At 38.1% G+C, this 20375-nt stretch overlaps 1 protein-coding gene across 6 annotated transcripts in view; it reads left to right on the plus strand.

The window, feature by feature from the left end:
- IDE (insulin degrading enzyme) overlaps window positions 1-20375 on the plus strand; it is a 111675-nt gene that overhangs the window by 28175 nt on the left and 63125 nt on the right. For 4 of the 6 annotated variants that reach the window (XM_074339386.1, XM_019739427.2, XM_019739434.2 and 1 more), the window contains exons 2-3: window positions 18610-18794; window positions 19991-20198. In XM_074339386.1, the coding sequence (XP_074195487.1) occupies window positions 18635-18794; window positions 19991-20198 (368 nt within the window). In that variant the 5' untranslated portion in view covers window positions 18610-18634. Of the gene's footprint in view, window positions 1-17622; window positions 17673-18609; window positions 18795-19990; window positions 20199-20375 lie in introns of those variants that run through there. The other 2 variants (XM_074339387.1, XM_074339385.1) reach the window with 1 other exon arrangement.

The following is a 20375-nucleotide window of genomic DNA, read 5'->3' on the forward strand; positions in this document are numbered from 1 at the left end:
TTGAGGTGTCTCTAGAGATACCCAACAAGAAGAGCCCAGGAAAGGATAACAAATTAGTGTACAGTACATCAAGGAGATGAGTATGATGTAGTAGGGTGGGGGAGACTGACAGAAGCAAGATGAGTACATTAGGGTCTCTGGTGGGTCAGGTCACATAGGTAAGACAGATGGAAACACTGACACTGGGGAGATAACGATTCCTAGAAGCTGAATAGACAAGATAATCTGGCCAGTTAGACACACAGTTAAAATAATAGACTTGTTAAAAGGTAAAATGGATATTTGTATTTAAACTTATGAATCAACCAGCCAAACTGGTACTAATTAATATCATGATTGAGCAAAATACAAAACATCTTTCTACAAATATTAGAGTAATGAACAAATTAGGGGTTGCAGTAATATTAACGTTAGTATGTATCAGTACTCCATTTCTTTTTACTGCTGAATAGTATTCCATTATATGGATGTACCACATTTTATCCATTCATTATCATCCATTAATTTCTTACAATAATGTTTTTCATTTTTTATAAGTTTTACACTTGTTTTGTTCAATTTTTTCTTGAACCATTTGACAGTAAGCTACCCATTTGAGGTCTTATCACCCTGTAATTCTTTAGTGTGATTTCCTACAAACAAGGACATTCTATATAACCATAATACCACCATCAAATCGGAAAATTAACATTGTGACATTCCTAGCACGTAAACCTCACATCCCGTTCAGATTTTATCAGTTGTCCAATTATACCCTTTATTGAAGATACCGTAAATGAATGGATTCAGTTCAGAATTAGTGTTGTAGTTGTTGTACCTCTTTATTCTCCTCAGACTGGGATGGTTCCACAGTTAAAGCCTTTTATGACCTTGACTCTTGAAATCTACAGACCAATTACTTAGTAAAATGTCCCTAATTTGGGTTTTTCTGAGATTTCCTCATGATTAAATGCAGATTACCCAGCTTTGGCAGGAATATCAAAACATGAAGCTGTCTACGTTTTCATTGCATCCTATCAGGTGGCACTCAATGTTGATTTGCCTTTCATTGATTATATTTACTTCTATCACCGTAGGATAGTTCCTGCTAGCCTTCTCCACTGCAAGTTACTCTTTTCCCTTTGTATAGTATCCTCAGGAGAGATAATTTAAAACTAAATCTAATCTTCATCAGACTCTCAATTCATTTATTTGTATCAGTATGGACTTACGATGTTCTATTATATTTAAAGGATTTTAATCCGAAACTATCATTATTTAGTCTGATGCTCAAATTGTCCCAGATATGGGCTGTGGGGGCCCTTTTAAGCTGGCTTCTGTATCCATTTAATATCCATCATTCTTTTAACACTTTATTTTTTGGCACAATGAGATGTTTCAGATTCATCTTGTACTTTCCCTGCCCCAGTCCTGGAATCAACCATTTCTCTAAGGAGCCCTGATTCCTTTTAGTGGAGAATAAAATTTAGAAACCAAGTTCTCAGTGCTGGGTGTACTCGTTGCTGTTTGGGAGGAGCAGGATCCCTGCTCCTAGGCTTTCATAGAGCTAGAAATACACGTATGCAAATGTAGATATATATGAATATTTGGTCCACAGACACATTTACATCTATAAATATTTGTTATCTGCATGCACACACACACAAGGTCTGAAAATTAAGTTCACGAACTCATTGGTAAAATTAAGTTAAAGAACTATCGTATTGCTAAATATCACTACGGTCACCTTCAAAGAACTCCCCTTGGGAAGCTATGCACCAACGCCAGTGCCTAATCCATCCTTCAAAGCAATTTTGGAACTCTTTCTGGAATGGCCATCAGAGCTGTCATCGTATTACCCTTGATCTCTTGAATGTCATCAACATGTCCTCATTTCAATATTTTCTTTATCTTCGGGTAAAGAAAGAAGTCATTGGGGACCAGATCAGGTGAGTAGGAAGGTGTTCCGATACAGTTATTTACTGACCGGCTAAAAACTCCCTCACAGACAGTGCCGTGTGAGCTGGTGCATTGTCGTGATGCAAGAGCCATGAATTGTTGGCAAAAAGTTCAGGTTGTCTAACTTTTTCTCTCAGCCTTTACAGCACTTCCAAGTAGTAACCAAATTTGGTTAACTGTCCAGTTGGTACAAATTCATAATGAATAATCCCTCTGGTATCAAAAAAGGTTAGCAACATCATTGCAACAAGTTGATGAACTTGTCAGACAGAGAGAGAGAGAGAGAGAGAGAGAGAGAATGTGTATATGTATATATCTGCAGATATATATAGTATATAGGAAAACCATGAGTCACACAGTTAACCTCCAATTCCAATCTAAAACTACAAAGTCTATTTTAGCTTTTTCTTGTCCATATTTGTAATTCCTTGCCCTGATAGTGAAACCCTAGTTCTCATTATCCTTAATAGATACTTATTTAATCCATCCCCTTAAATGTAGCCAATATCTCATCACTGCTGCCACCCCCTTCCCTTTGAGGTCCTTGGCCATTATCACTCCATGTTGGGCTGCTCCATTAGTGGTTCCCCTTTTTATTTTATTTGAGCTTTGACACCCCACTTGTGGCTATTCCCTCAAAAGTATGCCTACTAATCCTGCTTGGGCTTCAACTACTGTGTTGGGCTGCCAGGGGGCAAGACTACTCACCTGACTTGGGAATGGGGATATTTAAACATGCATTAGCCTTTATTTTAAATATCCTGAAGTTTGTAAATAAACCCGAGTATAAGGCCTAACTTGGCTGTCTACAAAATTCAGGAAAGAGAAAATGATGGAAAAGGGGATGGGTAACCCTGTACTCTCTTGCCTTTTTCCTTAAGGTTTTTTGTTTGGTAGCTATAAAATAGGTGATGAATAGGGAATCTTAAGTATAGAGTGGGTTGTTGGACTTGTAACCATTTATATAGGAGAAGTATATGTTATTTTCTAGAAGGAGATGCATTAAGAATGTATTTATCTTTTTGGATGGTAGAATTTAGATACTTTTACTTAAAAAAGAATTATATCTACAACTAGCATAGATAATTTATTATGTGAGAAATACGAAATAAAAATAAAACAAGTACTTCAAATGCCCAGGATTGAGTACTTTTGCTTAATGGTCCTGGGATAAGGGAAAAAGAAAAACTAAAAAAGTATGTGCCCATATTCTTAGGAAAGCCTTTGATAAACATTTAGTTTCTTTCTACCTTTGGCCATCATTAATAATAGCTTAGAATTCTGATCTCTAATGTTGCGTAAACATCCCTCTGCATTAACTTTGGGGTTTTTTTTTTGTTGGTTTTTTTTGGTGGGGGCAAGAGGGTCTGGATACAGATGTATTTTTAATTTTTAAAAAACTTTATTTTGACTAATTTTAGACATGCAGAAAAGTTACAAAAATAAAATACTTCCTCAATACATAATTATAGTGTAATTATCAAGAATAAGAGACTATCTTTACCTTTGTAGTTGATAACATCTTTGAGAAAATACTTTGGGGTTATGCAAATCCTTTTGTGCCTCAAACTTTTTAGCATCTACTGGTAGATCTTGTCTGCAACATTTATTACTGTACCTAATGGTAATTATTTCCCACTTTCCTTCTTTATTTGTTAACTGAAATTCTGTGAAATAGAACTGTTTTTCCCCTCATTCATTTACTTATATCAGTATGAACTCACAGATATTTATTTTATTCTATGGGTTAAAATTCAGTGCTGTCATTTTTTATTTTGTTGCTCAAATTGTACTAGCTTTGGCCATTAGGAGCTCCTTGGGTTGGCTCCTGTGTACTTTCAGTGAGCTCCCATCTTTTTTAGAGAATTTCTTTATTTCAGGCTAATCTTGTTTTTTCTGGTATATACCCAGAAGTAGAATTGCTGGATCATATTGTAATTGTGATTCTAATTCTCTGAGGAACTTCCATACTGTCTTCCATAGTGCTGCACCATTTTACATTCTCACGAGCAGTGCAGAGTTCCAATTTTTTTACATCCTTACCAGCACTTGTTATTTTGGTTTTTGCTTTGTTTTGGTAACAGCCATCCCGTGGTATCTCATTGTGGTTTTAATGTGCATTTCCGTAATGGTAAGTGATCTTAGTATGTACGCGGTGTGATAAAAAATTACGGTGAATGTTTAAATTTAAAAAAATTACAGTAAAAGACACATTGCCATTAATCCCCCTCAGAGTACTCCCCCTTGCCTTGAACACACTTATCCAATCGTTCTTGCCACTTTCTGAAGCAGTTCTGGAAGTCCTCTTTCGTGAGTGTGTTTAGTTGTGCTGTCATGACTGCCTCGATGTCCTGAATCGATTCAAAACGTTTACTTTTCATGGTCATTTTGATTTTGGGGAAGAGCCAGAAGTCATATGGTGCCTGATCCGGTGATTAAGATGAATGAGGACACACCATAATGTTTTTATTTGACAAAAATTGCTGTACCAGAAGCGATGTGTGACACAGAGCATTGTCATGATGGACGATGAAACCATTTGCCCATTTCATGTTAATGCTTGTTCGATCCATGATTTACAGCACACTTTAAAACACACCTTCTCTCAACTTTAGCTCACTCCAGACTCACTGCACCAAACAAGTTGAATCTTGTCACACACTGTTACTAAGGTTCGATGCACTGCTTCCTGTATTAAAGATCCCTGCCTTTCCGTTGGATGGCACTCGGCGGCAGCATTCACCGTATTTTTTGATCACACCTCATATATATGCTTTGTTCAATTTGTAGTTATGAGTCACACATGCTTATTTAAATGCAAATTAACTAAAGTTAACAATTCAGTTTCTCAGTCACCTTAGCCATATTTCAGGTCTCATGTGGCTCCTGGCTACCATATGGGGCAGTGCACATATAAAACATATCCGTCATCACAGAAGCTTTATGAAACTGGTCTGATCTATGTTATGATAATTCCCAAATGTATATTTCTAGTCAGAACCTCTCCACTGAATTTCAGATTTAGGTAATAAGCTTCCTACTCAATATTTGTCCCTGGGTGTCCAATATAGATCTTGAACTCATGACGTCCAAAACCTATCTCCAGATCTTCTCCCTGAAAACCTGTTCTTCCCGCAGTTTTCTCCCCCATCTCAGATAATGACATTTCTATTCGTCTGCTTGTTTAGACTAACAACTGAGTCATCCTTATCTCCTTGTTCTTACATCCCTCCTCCAGTCAGCATATACCGTAGTTCCCCGAAAGTAAGACCGGGTCTTATATTAATTTTTGCTCCAAAAGACGCATTAGGGCATATTTTCAGGGGATGTCTTATTTTTTCATGTACAACAATCTACATTTATTCAAATATAGTCATGTCATCTTCTGGGACATTATCATAACGTACTAAATGCGTCCGTCTAGCTGGTGATCTTAACTGGGGTTTATTTTTGGGGAAACATGGTATATCCAGATCCAGTACTTGTATAGTTTCATTTTTAACATTCATAGTCATGTGCTGCTTAGCGACAGGGATCTGTTCTGAGAAATGTGTCGTAAAACAATTTTGTCATCGTGAACATCTGAGAGCGCACTTACACAAACCTGATGGTATAGCCTGCTACACACCTAGGCTGTGTGGTACAGCCTGTGGCTCCTAGGCTACAAGCTTGTGCAACATGTTACTGTACAAAACAAGATTAAATCAAGAACAAGAGAAAATTATGCAATCGAGATATGGTAAACGTGATATGTGAGGCTGCTGCTGACGTAACATGGCATGCTGTTTTACAGCAAACTTAAAAAAATATACTTATTTTTATACTCTAAAATAACAATAAAAAGTTTAATATAGTAAACACATACACCAGTAACACAGTCGTGTATTACCATTATCACATACGTACTGTATGTAATTGTATGTGCTATACTTGTAAACTACTGGAAGGGCAATAGCTTTGTTTACACCAGTTGTGCTACAGTGTTACAACATCAGGAGGTGGTAGGTATTTATCAGCTCCATTATAATCTTATGAGACCACCATTGTTGATGTGGTCCATTGTTGACCAAAATGTTATGCAGCGCATGACTGTAGTGCCCTTATATATTGGGAGTTTGATTTTATGAATCGTGTTAGATACGGATCTAATTTTATCTCTTCCCCAATGGCTACTCAGTTGTCCAAAGACCATTTATTAAAACATCTGTCTTTTACCCAGTGAGTTGAAATGGCCATTTTTGTCAAACACTAAATTTCCATATGTATTTGGGTCTAATTCTCTTCTTTCTAGTTTTTTCTACTGATCTGTTTGTCTTTTGTTGTGGCAGTACTATACTGTTTTCAGTATAGAGTACGTTTTAATGTCTAATAAGTTCCCCATGTAAAATTTGCAGTGTTTTTATAGCTATTTTTAAGTGTTCATTTTTTCCATATAAGTTTTAATATCAATTTGTCTAATTCCATAATACATCATTCTAGTATTTGTATTGGGATTCTGTATTAGTTTTTAAGCAATACTTGTCAGAGCCTTGGGAATTCTTGACAGTATCAGTGCCACTGAAGGGTTCTGTGAGGCGGGAATAGGGTCTCTGACTTCTGTTCCGTTTGAAACAGTAGTTTAGTTTTATGAATTATATTTCCATAAGATTTCAGTGGAAGGAAGCATGTTTCCTTTTTTAAAAGCGGTTTGAAAACCATGTCATGAATAGTATTCAGCCTCTACTTGATAGGGTGCTTCTGACACTACCTAGTCAGTGAAGACTGCTCTGATGGTTTGGTTACAGAAGCAGCAGTTGCTCTCCTTATACTCCCACCATTAAACCTAGTTTTGCGTGCTGAGGTGACATGAAGTGGCTTCGCTTTGTTACGTAATAGTCTTGAATATTTGAACATTGCATTTATGGATTGGTCATAATATTGTGGGACAGCCCATTCTGATACAGATCCTTTTGGGGCCAGATGAGAATGTCAATAATTACAGTTCTTTGGCTTGAGCTGCTGTTGGGATTCTGGAGCCACAATGCCTGGACTCTGTCATTTACTTCTGTGTGACTGTGGTACTCGTTACTTCCCTCTCTTAGCCCGTTTCCTCATCAGCAGAATGGGGACAATAACAGTATCTGCCTCACAGGTTTGTGGTGAGAATTAAATGAGGGAATGCATGTAATGTGTGTGTCTCTATCATGTAGTTAAGTGTTCAGTAAATGTGAACAGTGTTACCATAGCTATGAAGAGGAGAAGAAAGTGTTATGTATTTATTTCTGGACACAACAAATAGCATAGGTGTAATTTCATAGTTGTAGGCAGCCGGCTGGTTGGGGCTTGAGGGATGAGTTTTCTTGAATCAAGGTCTGTATCTAAATAAACAGAATAGCATCTATGATTTTTTTTAAAAGTCACAATCTAGGCTGTTACTTTCTAAATTACCTGAAGTCCTCATCCAATGTGTAGGAAGGAACAAAATGAATCCTAAAATTGATGGCAACATTGGACCAAAGCACAGTATGTCAGCAACTGAGTGCGGAAGTAGGTTCTGGAATTAGGCTATGGGTTCTTTTCCATTGTCTGCTTAAGCTTCCATCTCACATCACAAACTATTTAAAAAATTATTTTGGAAATTGCCTCAGTTGTGAGCCAAGAAACCAATTTCTTAAGGGAGCAACAACAGTGAATGAAAGTGAAATCCAGATTTTTCTTTATTAATTAGCCTTGTTATATTGTGATGTAGGTGATCCAAGTTAACAATAAAGTAATAATAATAACAAATCTCACTTTGGGCTTATAAATTTAGTAACCAGAACCTAGTGCATTCGAGTCCATTAAGTTTTACCTTTTCAAAGATTCTTTTTGTACTATTCTGAAACATACAGAATCAAGATCACCTAATATCTACTATCCTGAGACAACCATACTCAATATTTCTGTGAGTATCCTTCCAGAGATTTAGTCTCTGTACATAAAATAAACTGTTTAACTTGGTGGAGTGGTTAAAAGCATGGTGCTTTGGTGTCTACAGACTTGGGTTTGAATCCTAGTTCTTTTATTTAATACCTGTGTGGCCTGAGCCAGATAACTTTTATGAGGTTTAATTTCCCCACCCAAGAAAAATGAGAATAGGATCTGTCCAAGGGGTTCATTGAAAGTACAATTCCCATGAAGAGTTTGTGCTGTGCAAGATACTGACTGAACCCAGGAAGGGTCTGTCCCAGTGTCCTGGCTGTGCTGCTTTCCAAGGTAGGTCCCTTTACTGTGCACTAGATTGTTTACCCAAGGACAAGGTTTCCACAAACCTCTCCTCCTCCTTCATTATCAGTTTTTCTCCTCTTTTCATTTAAGCCTTTTTTGGTTTAGATTTTTAAATACAAATAAATAGATGGGAACAGATAGCTTTGTGTGTTTTGATGAAGCTATCTCCTGGGTTTTATTTTAAATGGGTTGAATTGGTTGCAGTGATTCTCATCCATTATTTTTGGATTAAAAAGTCATATATAAACTAGGGTCTTTCATCCTTGACACTGTTGATATTTTGGGCTGGATAATTCTTTGTTGTGGGGCTGTCCTGTGCATTACAAGATCCTTAGTAGCATTCCTGGCCTTTACTCACTAGTTGCCAGTTGCACCCTTGAGTTTGACTGTTCAGTTGTGATACATTGCCAAATGTCCCCTTGGGGAACAAAATTGTCACCTATTGAGAACCCCTGACTATAAACAGTGGCTTGCCTATTACAATTATAAAGGGATAATTACTTACCTGTTTTCCTGAGTCTTATACAGTACCATCCTATTACCAGCCTGTCCAGTGATTGTTTTGATCTCTGTAGGTGACAGTATACAACTGGAATTTGCATGAGTATATGTTGAGAATGCTCGTAATAACATGGTGGTTACTGAGGTGGTCGATTGCATCTCACCCTCCTGCGACCGTAATTACGATTATGATATAAGGTTACCATTTATGGGTGCCTATTAATGTACCAGCCACTGCCTTGGTGAAGTTTATTTGTACCTGTTTTACAGGAGAAATGCTGTAAAGTCTGCCTAAGTCTGATGCAACTTTTAGATACCTCTGTCAATTTAATGAACCCATATGCATGCTTCACGAGACTCTTGATTGCAAAACAAGATGAGGTTCACAAGCCCTGTCTGACCAGAATAGTCCAGTAGTATCCAGGATCTAAGCAGCAAATGGGTCATTTGGTAAAGGTGAAGGTATATAATTACTGGACACTGGCTGGAAGTGATCAGTAGATCAGTGCTGCATGGAGAATCATACTAAAGCAGAGTACAGGTCCAGCTTCCTGAGCCAGCATTACGTGACTCTTTCTGTGAGAAGCAGGGTGTACATACGGGTGGAACTGAGCCCTCAAATGGAGATACATCCAGAATACAGAGTATGGGGTGTTTGTGATTTGCTTTCCTTAGAGGGCTCTCTTCAGAGAATTAGTTACAGGTTGATAACTCTTCCTCACCTGTGATTTAAATGACTCTTTAGAGACCATGACAGGGATCCTTGAACTGTCCTTGTTTTTCTGGGATCATGGAGCATCTATGAGGAAGATATACCTGTATGTAAAATTAATTCTGAGTTTGAAGAAATGTTAACTTGATATAGTATTCTTTTTATATTATTTTAAAATACAGAACCTATCTAAATCAAATTCCGGGTTAGAAGTTGTTGTTTGATGTAAATGTCGAAAATTGTTGAGGGGAGAATTTATTCAAAGTTGAATCATTTTGCTTTTACTTATTTTTTGCTTACATGATTACATTTATGGCTTGTCACTTTTAATTGCTTGCTGGGAACATAAAGTTCTATTTTTAAATAATAACGTAAGTAATTACTAAAAACTAGTTTCAAATTATGCATAATGATTGAAGACTTCCTTTATTATTGACTTCGTCAAGTTGCCTGATGCTGTCCTTACATGAGCTTCCTATTTGTTGTGGCCAGAATGACATCAGCAGAATAAATTGTCTCAGGACACACCTGAGAAGGTTTAGATAATTATCACATTAATTGGACTATTATTTCTTAGTGAGCCTTCTCTGTTTAGCACCTATTTGATATGGATAGGTACTTTCAGTATTCAAATGGTGCTATTTCCAGGATGACTTTTGGTGGATGATATTTATAGCCTTGAGTAATTTATGTGTCTCCCGCCTCCTTTTATTTTACTATGTTGTATGTTTTTTAAAAAAACTAATTAAAAAACTTTTAATTGAAATATAAGTGTTCAGCTTGATGAGTTTTCACAAATTGAACGTACCGATGTAACCAGCGTATGACCAGTATCCCAGGAGCCTACTTCATGCCTCCTCCTAATCACTACCCCCCACCCCCAAGGGTGACCACTATCCTGACATAAAGGCATAGCTTGATTTTACTTGTCCTCACACTCTATATATGCACGGGAGGATGCAGTCTTTATTCTTTTGTATGTAGCTTCTTTCAGTCAACCTTGTAAGCTTCATCCTTATTGTTGCGCTTTGTTCTAGGTTATTCATTTCATTGTCGTATACTATTCCATTGTGGGAATATATCACAGTTTATCTTTTCACAGTCCATGGACATTTGATCATTTCTAGTTTTAGTGATTATGAATAGTATTACTGTGAACATATAAATGCATTTATTTGGGGTATATACCTAACACATGAATTGTTAGGCCATATTGTCAGTTTTATATATACTTTAGTACATACTCCCAGGTTGCAATAATGGTTGTATTAATTTTCATTTCTGCCACCAGCATATGAGAGTTTAGGTTGCCCCATAACTTCTCTATCACTTGATATCTTCTCTCTTTTTCATTTTAGCCATTCTGGTAGGTATGTAGTGATAGCTCAGGAAAGCTCCTGTGGCAAAAATCAGCTGTGAATTTGGGACATCTTGGGGCTTTAGTCGGTCACACCAAGCTCATGCTCCCCCCTAAGCCTGGCTTTCTCTCCCTGGACTAAAGTCCTTCTGCTTGGGCCAAGCGTGATCTTCAGGCCACACCCAGAATTGGCAAATACCCCCCAGAGAAGAAGACAAGTGAGGATCCTGGGCTTACTCAGAGGCGCTCCCCCTTGGGAATTCCGGTTTCTCTAGTCCTTAATGCTTCCATACTTCTCTAACGTCTTTGAACATGTGATTTTTGTAACTTATTGGGCTCTTTCTAGTTTTTGAAGCTGAATCAGGTTGCCATGACTTATATCAGGGGTGTCCAAACTGCGGCCCGCGGGCCAACTGCGGCCCATGATCCATTGTTAATTGGCCCGCAGCAAATTCCAAAAATATATTTAGTTTACTTAAATAAACCAGGTGAGGCAATGCGTACTTCACCTCAAGTGAGTGGCCCGGCTGTTTGTGTATTTTACCGCATACGGCCCTTGGTGAAAAACGTTGAAAAAAGTTTGGACACCCCTGACTTATATCCTACCCAGAAATGAAAATTATCAGTATATTCTTGGGATTGGCTATGTACACAATCATGTCACCTGTGAATAATGTTAGTTATTTTCCCTCCTTCCTTTCTTATCTGTGTATGTTTTCTTTTTCTTGTATTATTGGACTGGTCAGAATTACCAGTACAGTGTTGAATAGAAGAGATAATAGTGGCATCCTATTTGTGGAGATGGGGGTGTTTGCATTATTTCACCATTGAATACGATAGTTTTTGTAGCTAATTTTTCGGATGAAGGAATTTTCCTCTCTTCTATTTCTAGTTTGCTGACTTTTTTTTCCCACCCCCTCCCTCTCCCCTGCTGACTCTTTTTAAGGACATGAATGGTTGTTAAATTTAGTTAAGTACTTTTTCTGCATCTACCAAGATGATTATGTGATTTTTCTCCTTTTTTCCTGTTCCTATGGCTATGTATCCAAAAAATAAATTACTCATGACCCTATCATATTCACTGTTGTAATTATTTTCATATTCCGTCTCATGCATGAGACAATTCTATACACACGTCTCTCCCTTTAAACCTGCTATGTGTTTAATCCTGCCATACATTTTTCTTTTCATTTTTTTATTAGCATAGTGAGATAATATGGTTCTCAGCCCAGGGACTTCTTTGGCAGATTAGAAGCGTTCTTCCAAGCTCCTTCCACGACCTATCTGTTTTATATGGGGGAGAAGTACGAAACTGAAAACTTTTCTGGGAGCATATATTTTGACCTATTTTAATTTTCGTTTCCTCATGTTGTTCTTTGGGATCGTATGGGAGGAGAATGGGGTCAGGGGAGGGCTGTGCGGTGGGAACCGGGAACTGAGTCGGAAAGCCATAGAAGGATGGCCTTTGCCTCCCCTCCTATCGTCCTCTTTCTGTAGAGTTCCAGCTTTGCCACAAGTCAAAGGTGTAAGTGCCCTTGGGCAAGTCACTTCAGCACTGAGCTTTTTCCCCCTCATCTGGAGTTGAGGAGAATGACTATCAACAGCTGCTGTGACTTGTTACTTAGGGAGAATGGAAACATTAAATTAGCAGTTTTACAAAGCATGTAACCTGTTAAAAATGGAGTGATTGTGAGGATTGGGTTTGTCCAGTGGCATCTGAAGGCTACCTGCGGAAGAAGCACACTTGTGAAACACCATTGGTCCCCAAACTACAACTGTAAGAAACCTTCTGTGGTTAACTATATGGCAAGAGGTATAAAATGGAGGTTTTGTTCATTCGGGTAAACCTTCATAAGGTCTTTAAAGTGTTCCATGTTAAGTGAAGATATTCAGAACAGGCTTCCCAAAATGTACTACTTTGCCCATGTGGAATATTTTGAGCTGAAGGCAGTTGAGACCCTGTGGGCTGAAGAGAAATTTTTACCTCTCCCTTAAAGAATTTAAATTTGGGCCTTGCCCATAATAAGAGCACGGACGAAAAAGAGGCCACGTAAGAAACCTGACAAGCTTGGGGGAGGCCTGCATGGCAGGCCTTACTAATTCAGACCGAAAGTAACTACATACTAGGATGGTCTGAACACAAAAATTCCTAACTAAAAGCGCGTCGTAGTGGGTATTCTCATCCTAGGCCTGTAGCTTCCTTAACAAAAGTCAGTCTTGACCTTAAGTGAGGTTTTCTATTGTCTTTTTGCATCTAAGATAACATACCCTTGGAATGTCAGATAATCCCTTTTTGCAGACCCTTCAGGGCAAAACCCACCCACCAGAGCAGGAGACCACAGAACGAACCCCTCACTGTTATCTTGTTCCCTTCTTACCATCTCTGTGTGCTATGAATGTTCATTATTAACTATCCTGTGTCCACCAATGTAAAATAACTATGTGTCTCTGTTTTACTTTTTATCCAATGCCAGAGATTTCCCTGCTTTGCTTTCTCCCGCCCCTCAATCTGTTGAGATTTTGCTTCTCAGCAATTGTTGTCAGTTTGGTTCAGATAAACTCATAAAAAAGTCTCTAAAGGTTTGGACATTCTCACATCAACAAGAGTTGTCACCAAAAATAACTTTTTATGACCGATCTATAGGGCAGGGCAAATTTGTAATTACTGAACATCTGCTCTTATTCTGTGAATGACCTTCTTCCCCTCTGAATCCCCAAGGCACTTTACCTTTCCTTAGCTCAGAATGTCATACACACCACTTTTACCTTTCTGTATCTAGACCTCTTATGTATGTGGGGTTACTGACTCTCATGTATGTGGGGTTCCCATACATACATATTTAATTAAATTTGGTTATCTTCTCTTGTTAATCTGTCTCTTGTCGATTTAATTATTAGATCAGCCAAAAGAACATGGAAACGTAGAGGAAAATTACTTCCTCTTGCGCATAAGCCTGTCACTTTGGGAATGAACAACCATAGATACCCGTGCACCAACATTTGCAAAAGCACATATCTCTAAAACGATACTGCTGTAGGGTTCCTTTAAATTGCAACCACCCTTATTCCTTTAAAGGTTTATTTTTTTCATTGTAAACTCCTTTCCAGAGGGCAAGAGTTAGAACAGCTGACATTTTGCCTGGAACAAAGGCAAAGAAAGCCTCTCATCATGGGAAAATAGGATTCAATTGACAGGATTGTAGTTTGTACCCACCTTTGTGATCTAGCTGGTGTATGAGGTGAGATGTACTGGTTCCCTATAACTGAAGAGGCCTGGGAAGATGGTTTCCTAAGACATGTCGTTATTTTTTAGGTCAAGTAACATGAATAGTATTTGGGAATGTGTGGTCTTCTAGCGAGGCCTCCCAGGGCTTATACCACCACTACCTTGATCTTCTCTCTTACTTATCTCTGGCTTCTATGGGGAAGAAAGCATGTTTCTTGTGTGGTTCTGATTCTAGGCATTTTCTCCCTGGCCTCCTCCTCCACATTGGGGAGTGCCATAGGTAAGCTCAACTTCTGCCTGTGGTTTTGGGTGTGGATGGATTCCATCAAAGGGAGGGTTTGACGTATAATTGACTATTAGCATGATCATTCTCCTGTTTGGGTTTATAGGTCATTCATTTAGAGATTAGAAATGGACCAGGTCTAACGTTAAATATGTCTGAGGCAATGGGGTGGGTAGGAAACAAAAGGCAAAGTAAAGTTTGTCAATCTCCTACTCAATACGCTGTGGAACGCTTCAAGAGATATGAGAGAAAAGGTTATTTGCAGAAAAATTTCCTCTTGGTATGGGAATTTGGAAATGACCTGTTTGGGAATTTGTTTTTGCAAACCTAAAATTTAGGTCTTTACGTGTCTAGATAAAAGTCCATGATGTCTCAGTGGAAGTTCTGGTTGTTGTTCTGTTAACACCAAGCTCTGTTTTTTTCTCTATGTGCCTCGTGTTTTTTTCTTACCACCAGTCCTTTGCTCAGGTATTCCCTTCCTTTTACTTGGCATGCTTCTGCTCATCTACTCTTTTTTTCTCTCTCCCCTCTAGACAATTAGGTGCCCCTCTTTCGTTGCTCCCTTAGTGTCCTGGGGACAACTTTGTCACCACACTTAAAAGATAATCACTTGTTTTCATATCTGTTGCTAGTCTGGGTTCCTTCAGAGCAAGGGCTCTGGTGTACTCATCTTTGTAGCCAACGTGCATGCTGTAGTGTCTCATCTTAACAGGCCTCCTTCAATGTTTGCTTATGGGGTGGGGGCTGGAGTGTGCACAGGACTAGGAGTTAAGAACCGAATTATAATTGTAACTTTTGCTGTATGATCTTGGACAAGTGATTTAATGTCCCTAAGCTTCAGTTTCCTTATAAGTAAGATGAGGGGACTAGCCCACCTGGGGATCTTGTTAAAATGCAGATTCTGGGGGCAGCTGGTTAGCTCAGTTGGTTAGAGTGTGGTGCTCTTAATAAGGTGGTTGGTTCGATCCCCACCTCGGCCACTGCAAGCTGTGCCCTCCACAACTAGATGGAAACAACTACTTGACTTGGAGCTGATGGGTCCTGGAAAAACACACTTAAAAAAAAATAAAAAGAAAAAAATGCAGATTCTGGCTCAGTAGGTCCCTGGTGGTTTCTGATGTTTTGCATTTTTAACAAGCTTCCAGGAAGAGTAGGAGTTGCTGGTCCATGAACTACGAAGGACTAGATAACATCCGACGGTTCTTCCTGCTTTTACCTTCTTGTGTTTTCAGTCATTGTTTTAAATCTGAACAAAATTACAAAATATGCTGTGATGACGATCTCTCTCGTTTATCAGAGTGCTGAATACTAACAGTGCTGTGCCTTATTAGGAAGTTTCCAATGTATGTCCCTGAAATTGAAACTAATTTTATTGCTTCTCAGATTTTGACTTTCACAGGTTAAAAATAATCAAATAAATGTCTGGGAAAGCATTTGAGTTAGCTTGTCATCTAAAAGTCAGAATACTTGCTTGCTCACTCTTTGGCGTACATTGGAGAACACTTGCAATAAATAAATTATTTATGCTAATGAGGTGAGATTGGATAGACATGTGATCTCGTGAGTATAAGTACAGAGACAGGGAAGCTGTTGATGAATTCATCATCAGAGGAGTTCCAGGTCATTTCCTTCAGTTTTCCAGGTGAGAATCTAATTGTGGTGGGACACGTTGATAGATACACTATCGGTAATGCTAGGCTGTGCCTACTGAATATGGATTGCTGGGGATGAGGCTCGTTTGAAAATGTTGCTACTCTTCCTTTTGGATTTTACTTCCTCAAGAAGTCATAATATTTGATTTGGGAGTATTGCCAGCTTGGAAATTTATAGCTGTCCTGGATCTCATGTACAAATGTCTAAAAGTAGTTCAACTAATTTTTATGTTTGACTTATAGAATATATCTATCTTTTTATTCTCAGCCACACCATGGATATTAATCAGGCCTAGCTTCAGTGTCTAAATGAGTTATAGCCTGTGATGGACTATGATTATAGACAAAAATAGCAATCCACTCTATTTTTTTCCTTTAAGAAAATGAAAATCTGGACAAGGGAAATTGAATCCCGAAAAAAGTACAGAATGTAGCCTATAGTTGAGGGTGGTTATCTTAATTATAATGAATTTTTCACCTCTCGTAGAATAAGACAATTTGTCCTAACGAAGTCACCTGTATTTCATCTCCCCATTATGGTTGTGGATTGGACAGAAGTTTTAGAGCTCCACCATCACCACCACCACCATCATTATCATCACATTTTAATCATTTGTAACTTTTGTTTCCCCCAAATCAGACTAACTGGGGCCAGCACAGTAGAGGGCTTTGGGTGTAAACAATGGCAGTAACATTTAGCTTTTGCTCCCACTTGGTGAATCCATGACTAGACCCTCAGCCCCCTCCCTTCCTCTAGTAGAGCCTTGCAGGGAGGAGCTGAGGCCATCTCCGTGGTACATACTGAGCTTTCTTAATGTCGCCTTGTAATGTTGCCATCCTGGCTGTGGGTCTCAATGGAGCCTGCTTCACGGCTTCTTGAATGTTAATGTTGCTGCTAGATTGGAACTTATTTTTTTTAAATAGTAATTTCTATTGAACCTAAATTAAGGTCTTTGAAACCAGCTTTTTACTGAAGGCATCTGTGGCAGTCCAAACAGGTTCTCCTTTGGGAAATACCTTACCCAGGATTAATATTCTTGTGCCCTTCCTTGGAGGCTTAGGTAGACCATTTCCTGTTACCCTGAGCTTTTTTTTTTTTAACCGCAAAACACCAATTTTTAAGGCTTTTCATTCAGATATTTTCATGTGTCTCTGACTGATTTTAAAGTGGTTTATGGCTAATGAAGTAGAAAGTTGTTAATAATACCTTTTCATTCCAGATTACTTTAGAATTTTCCAACGGTGGCCTTATATTACAGAAATGTTAGCATTATATTTTATACTTTATTTTTCAAAACAATTTTACTATAAATAGGGCAAGATTATTAGCACTTTCTCTGTAAAGTACTATGTGATTTTTTAAAACCAGTATTATTATACAATTAGTATGACCTACAGTATTGATCTTTAATATTACAAATGTACTCCTCAAAAGAAGAGACAGGAGACAATAGGAACAGACAAACCTCTTTGGTTTATCAATTATTACTCAGAAGAAAAGTTACAGATGATTTTATAGAGGAAGGTATCCTGACAAAAACAAACTGGAATTTTCCCTCCATTAATCTCCAGAGATTTTAACACCCCCAAATAAAGAGTTTTTCCAATATAATTGCGTGCCTATTCATATCCCCTCTGGTTTGCTTTTAAATCTGGATGTCTGTCAGTCTTTAAGGAGCAGTCAGATCCACTTCTTTTGTCTTCCAGGTGAGAAGCAAATGTGCTAGCACAGGGACAGTTTTCCTCTATAGTTTCAGGTATGTTTTTGGCTATACTTGATTAGTTTATTGACCTACTAATAGGTCAGGTTTTAGTTTTTTAAGCAGTTCCCAACATAGACAAAAATAGCATCCACTCTTAGTCTCAAAAACACGCATACCTCAGGCTCTGAGAAAAAAAAAACCTTCCCTATAAGACTGTGTGCTGATAGTCCCTTCCCATCACTGTAACTCTAGCTTTCCTAGAGAAGAAAGGAGAGGACTATCAGAAGAAGGGAGGTCCTTTGTAAGAGAATTTATCTGACTTCTCTGTTAAGATCACTGGACTTGTTCCTGCTCTGGCACTCACCTCTGCATCAGACTTCAAAAATTACTTGGGATCCTTCCAACTTTGTTTTTGTCCTTACTTTTGCTACCCTCATAGGACAGCCTAGGTCTCTTTGTGTTAGGACTTCACAGAATTTTTTTCCTCTTTGGAGATTGTTCCCTGTTCTGAGCATGTACATACCAGACTGCTGAGTTCTAGATCTGCCCTCTCTTTGAATATTATCAGGTTGAGCAATGTTTTGGATGACATAATAATTCTTACACCTCTCACCTCACTTAACTCTAACAGATGCCTCTGAAATGTGTGGGAAAGCAGTTATTGGTAATTGAAAACTATTCTAGGTCAGCATATTGACCAACTCATGGCCCAACCCATCCTGTCTCAAATCCCCATCCATGTGCTGTCCTAGATACAAATAGGGCTCCGTGAAAACAATATTGTTAGCATTTCTCTGAAAGGATGATGAGTAAGAGGGAGGAGTGGACTGATAACACTCTGTATTATCTGTATAGATAGGCTATAAAAAGCTTCCTCCAGGTTTGTTTTTTTTAATCTGATGATGTACTATATGGGTTTACTTGATGTTATTCTTTGTTCTGAAAAGAAAAGTAGCCACAATCTAATAATTAATAATTTTTTTCTTTTAAGTTTTCAAAAAAGGACTTACAGCAAAATGAATAACCCAGCTATCAAGAGACTAGAAAATCACATTATCAAATCTCCCGAAGACAAGCGAGAATACCGTGGGCTAGAGCTAGCCAATGGCATCCAAGTGCTTCTCATCAGCGATCCCACCACGGATAAGTCATCAGCAGCACTTGATGTGCACATAGGTACAGTCTAACATTATGAATTAAGCTTTGTTCAGTTTCATTGACCTTGTGTTGACATTTATTAGAACGCTCCATCTTTCTGCCAATAAAGACCTGATAGTTAGCAGTTTGATGTACCTCACTCTGTACAGCAGCCCTGTACAGTCATTGGTAATCTATAATTGTCTAAGTCAAATCATCTTACATTTACCAAGGGCATCTTGTTAGGTTCCCAGCTAAGGTGGCCCAGCAGCAAGAAAACTCATTCCCATCCTTTACAGCAGGGGTGTCCACACTTTTTTCAACGTTTTTTACCAAGGGCCATATGCGGTAAAATACACAAACAGCCGGGCCACTCACTCGAGGTGAAGTAAGTATTGCCTCACCTGGTTTATTTAAGTAAACTAAATATATTTTTGGAATTTTCTGTGGGCCAATTAACAATGGATTGCGGGCCGCAGTTGGCCCGAGGGCCGCAGTTTTGACACCCCTGCTTTACAGTAACAGTTCTAATGCTTTTACTTTTGTACACTTTTGGTACACTAGGAAACGTATTTCCTAGATTATTGTGTGCACATTTCTTCCACATTTCATGCTGCTTTAATCAGGTTGTTTCTTATCTGTATATACATTTAGTGAGGCATGTTTCCTTTTTGCCTCTCTGAAAAGCTTTTATTTAACTCGGTGCCATTTTAAAATTGAGGAAATAAAGTAATAACCATCATATGTTGAACAAATAATTATTGCCAAGCACAATGCAGTGTGCTTTGCAAATCCCATCTAATTTATATTCACACAAAACCTCTTAAGTTAGGTATATATACATATAGAAAAGTGACGGAGGCAAAATATTGTGCTCAAAGTTTCACAGTTAGTAGAGCTGCTAACCCCCAAACCTCATAGCACTATGCTGTATTGTTTCCTGCAAAACAACAGAAACAGTGAATTCAGTTCTTTCTTTTCCTCCAGTGTGATATGTGAGGAAATGAATGTCCAGAGAGGTTAAAATCTGCCCAAGGTCACCAACTAATTAATGTGAAAAAAATGGGGCTAGAATTAATACCATTTTAGAACAGCCTATGCTTAACATTCTCTGATTGTGTGGTGGGAGTTGTTATGCTAACAGAAGTTTCAAATCATCTGTAATTTATCAGTACTTGACATCTTTCAACATAAATAAATGACTTATTATATATATGTTTTCTCTACTCTTTCAGGTTCATTGTCAGATCCTCCAAATATTGCTGGCTTGAGTCATTTTTGTGAACATATGCTATTTTTGGGAACAAAGAAATACCCTAAAGAAAATGAATACAGCCAGTTTCTCAGTGAACACGCAGGAAGTTCAAATGCTTTTACTAGTGGAGAGCATACCAATTACTATTTTGATGTTTCCCATGAACACCTGGAAGGTGCTCTAGACAGGTAATGCTGAATACTCTGCACTTATCACATTAATAATAACAGTAACAATTATTATTTTTACAAAGATATTTTCATAGCTTGATAGCTTAACAAAAGGTATTTTAATCAGTGTTTTCCCCCCAGGGTCTTATAAAAAAGAAAAATAATAAGTGATCTCATATATTTACTTTGTGATAG

Source organism: Rhinolophus sinicus, linkage group LG07 (assembly GCF_036562045.2).
Source record: "Rhinolophus sinicus isolate RSC01 linkage group LG07, ASM3656204v1, whole genome shotgun sequence".
In the NCBI taxonomy this organism is placed as follows: domain Eukaryota; kingdom Metazoa; phylum Chordata; class Mammalia; order Chiroptera; family Rhinolophidae; genus Rhinolophus; species Rhinolophus sinicus.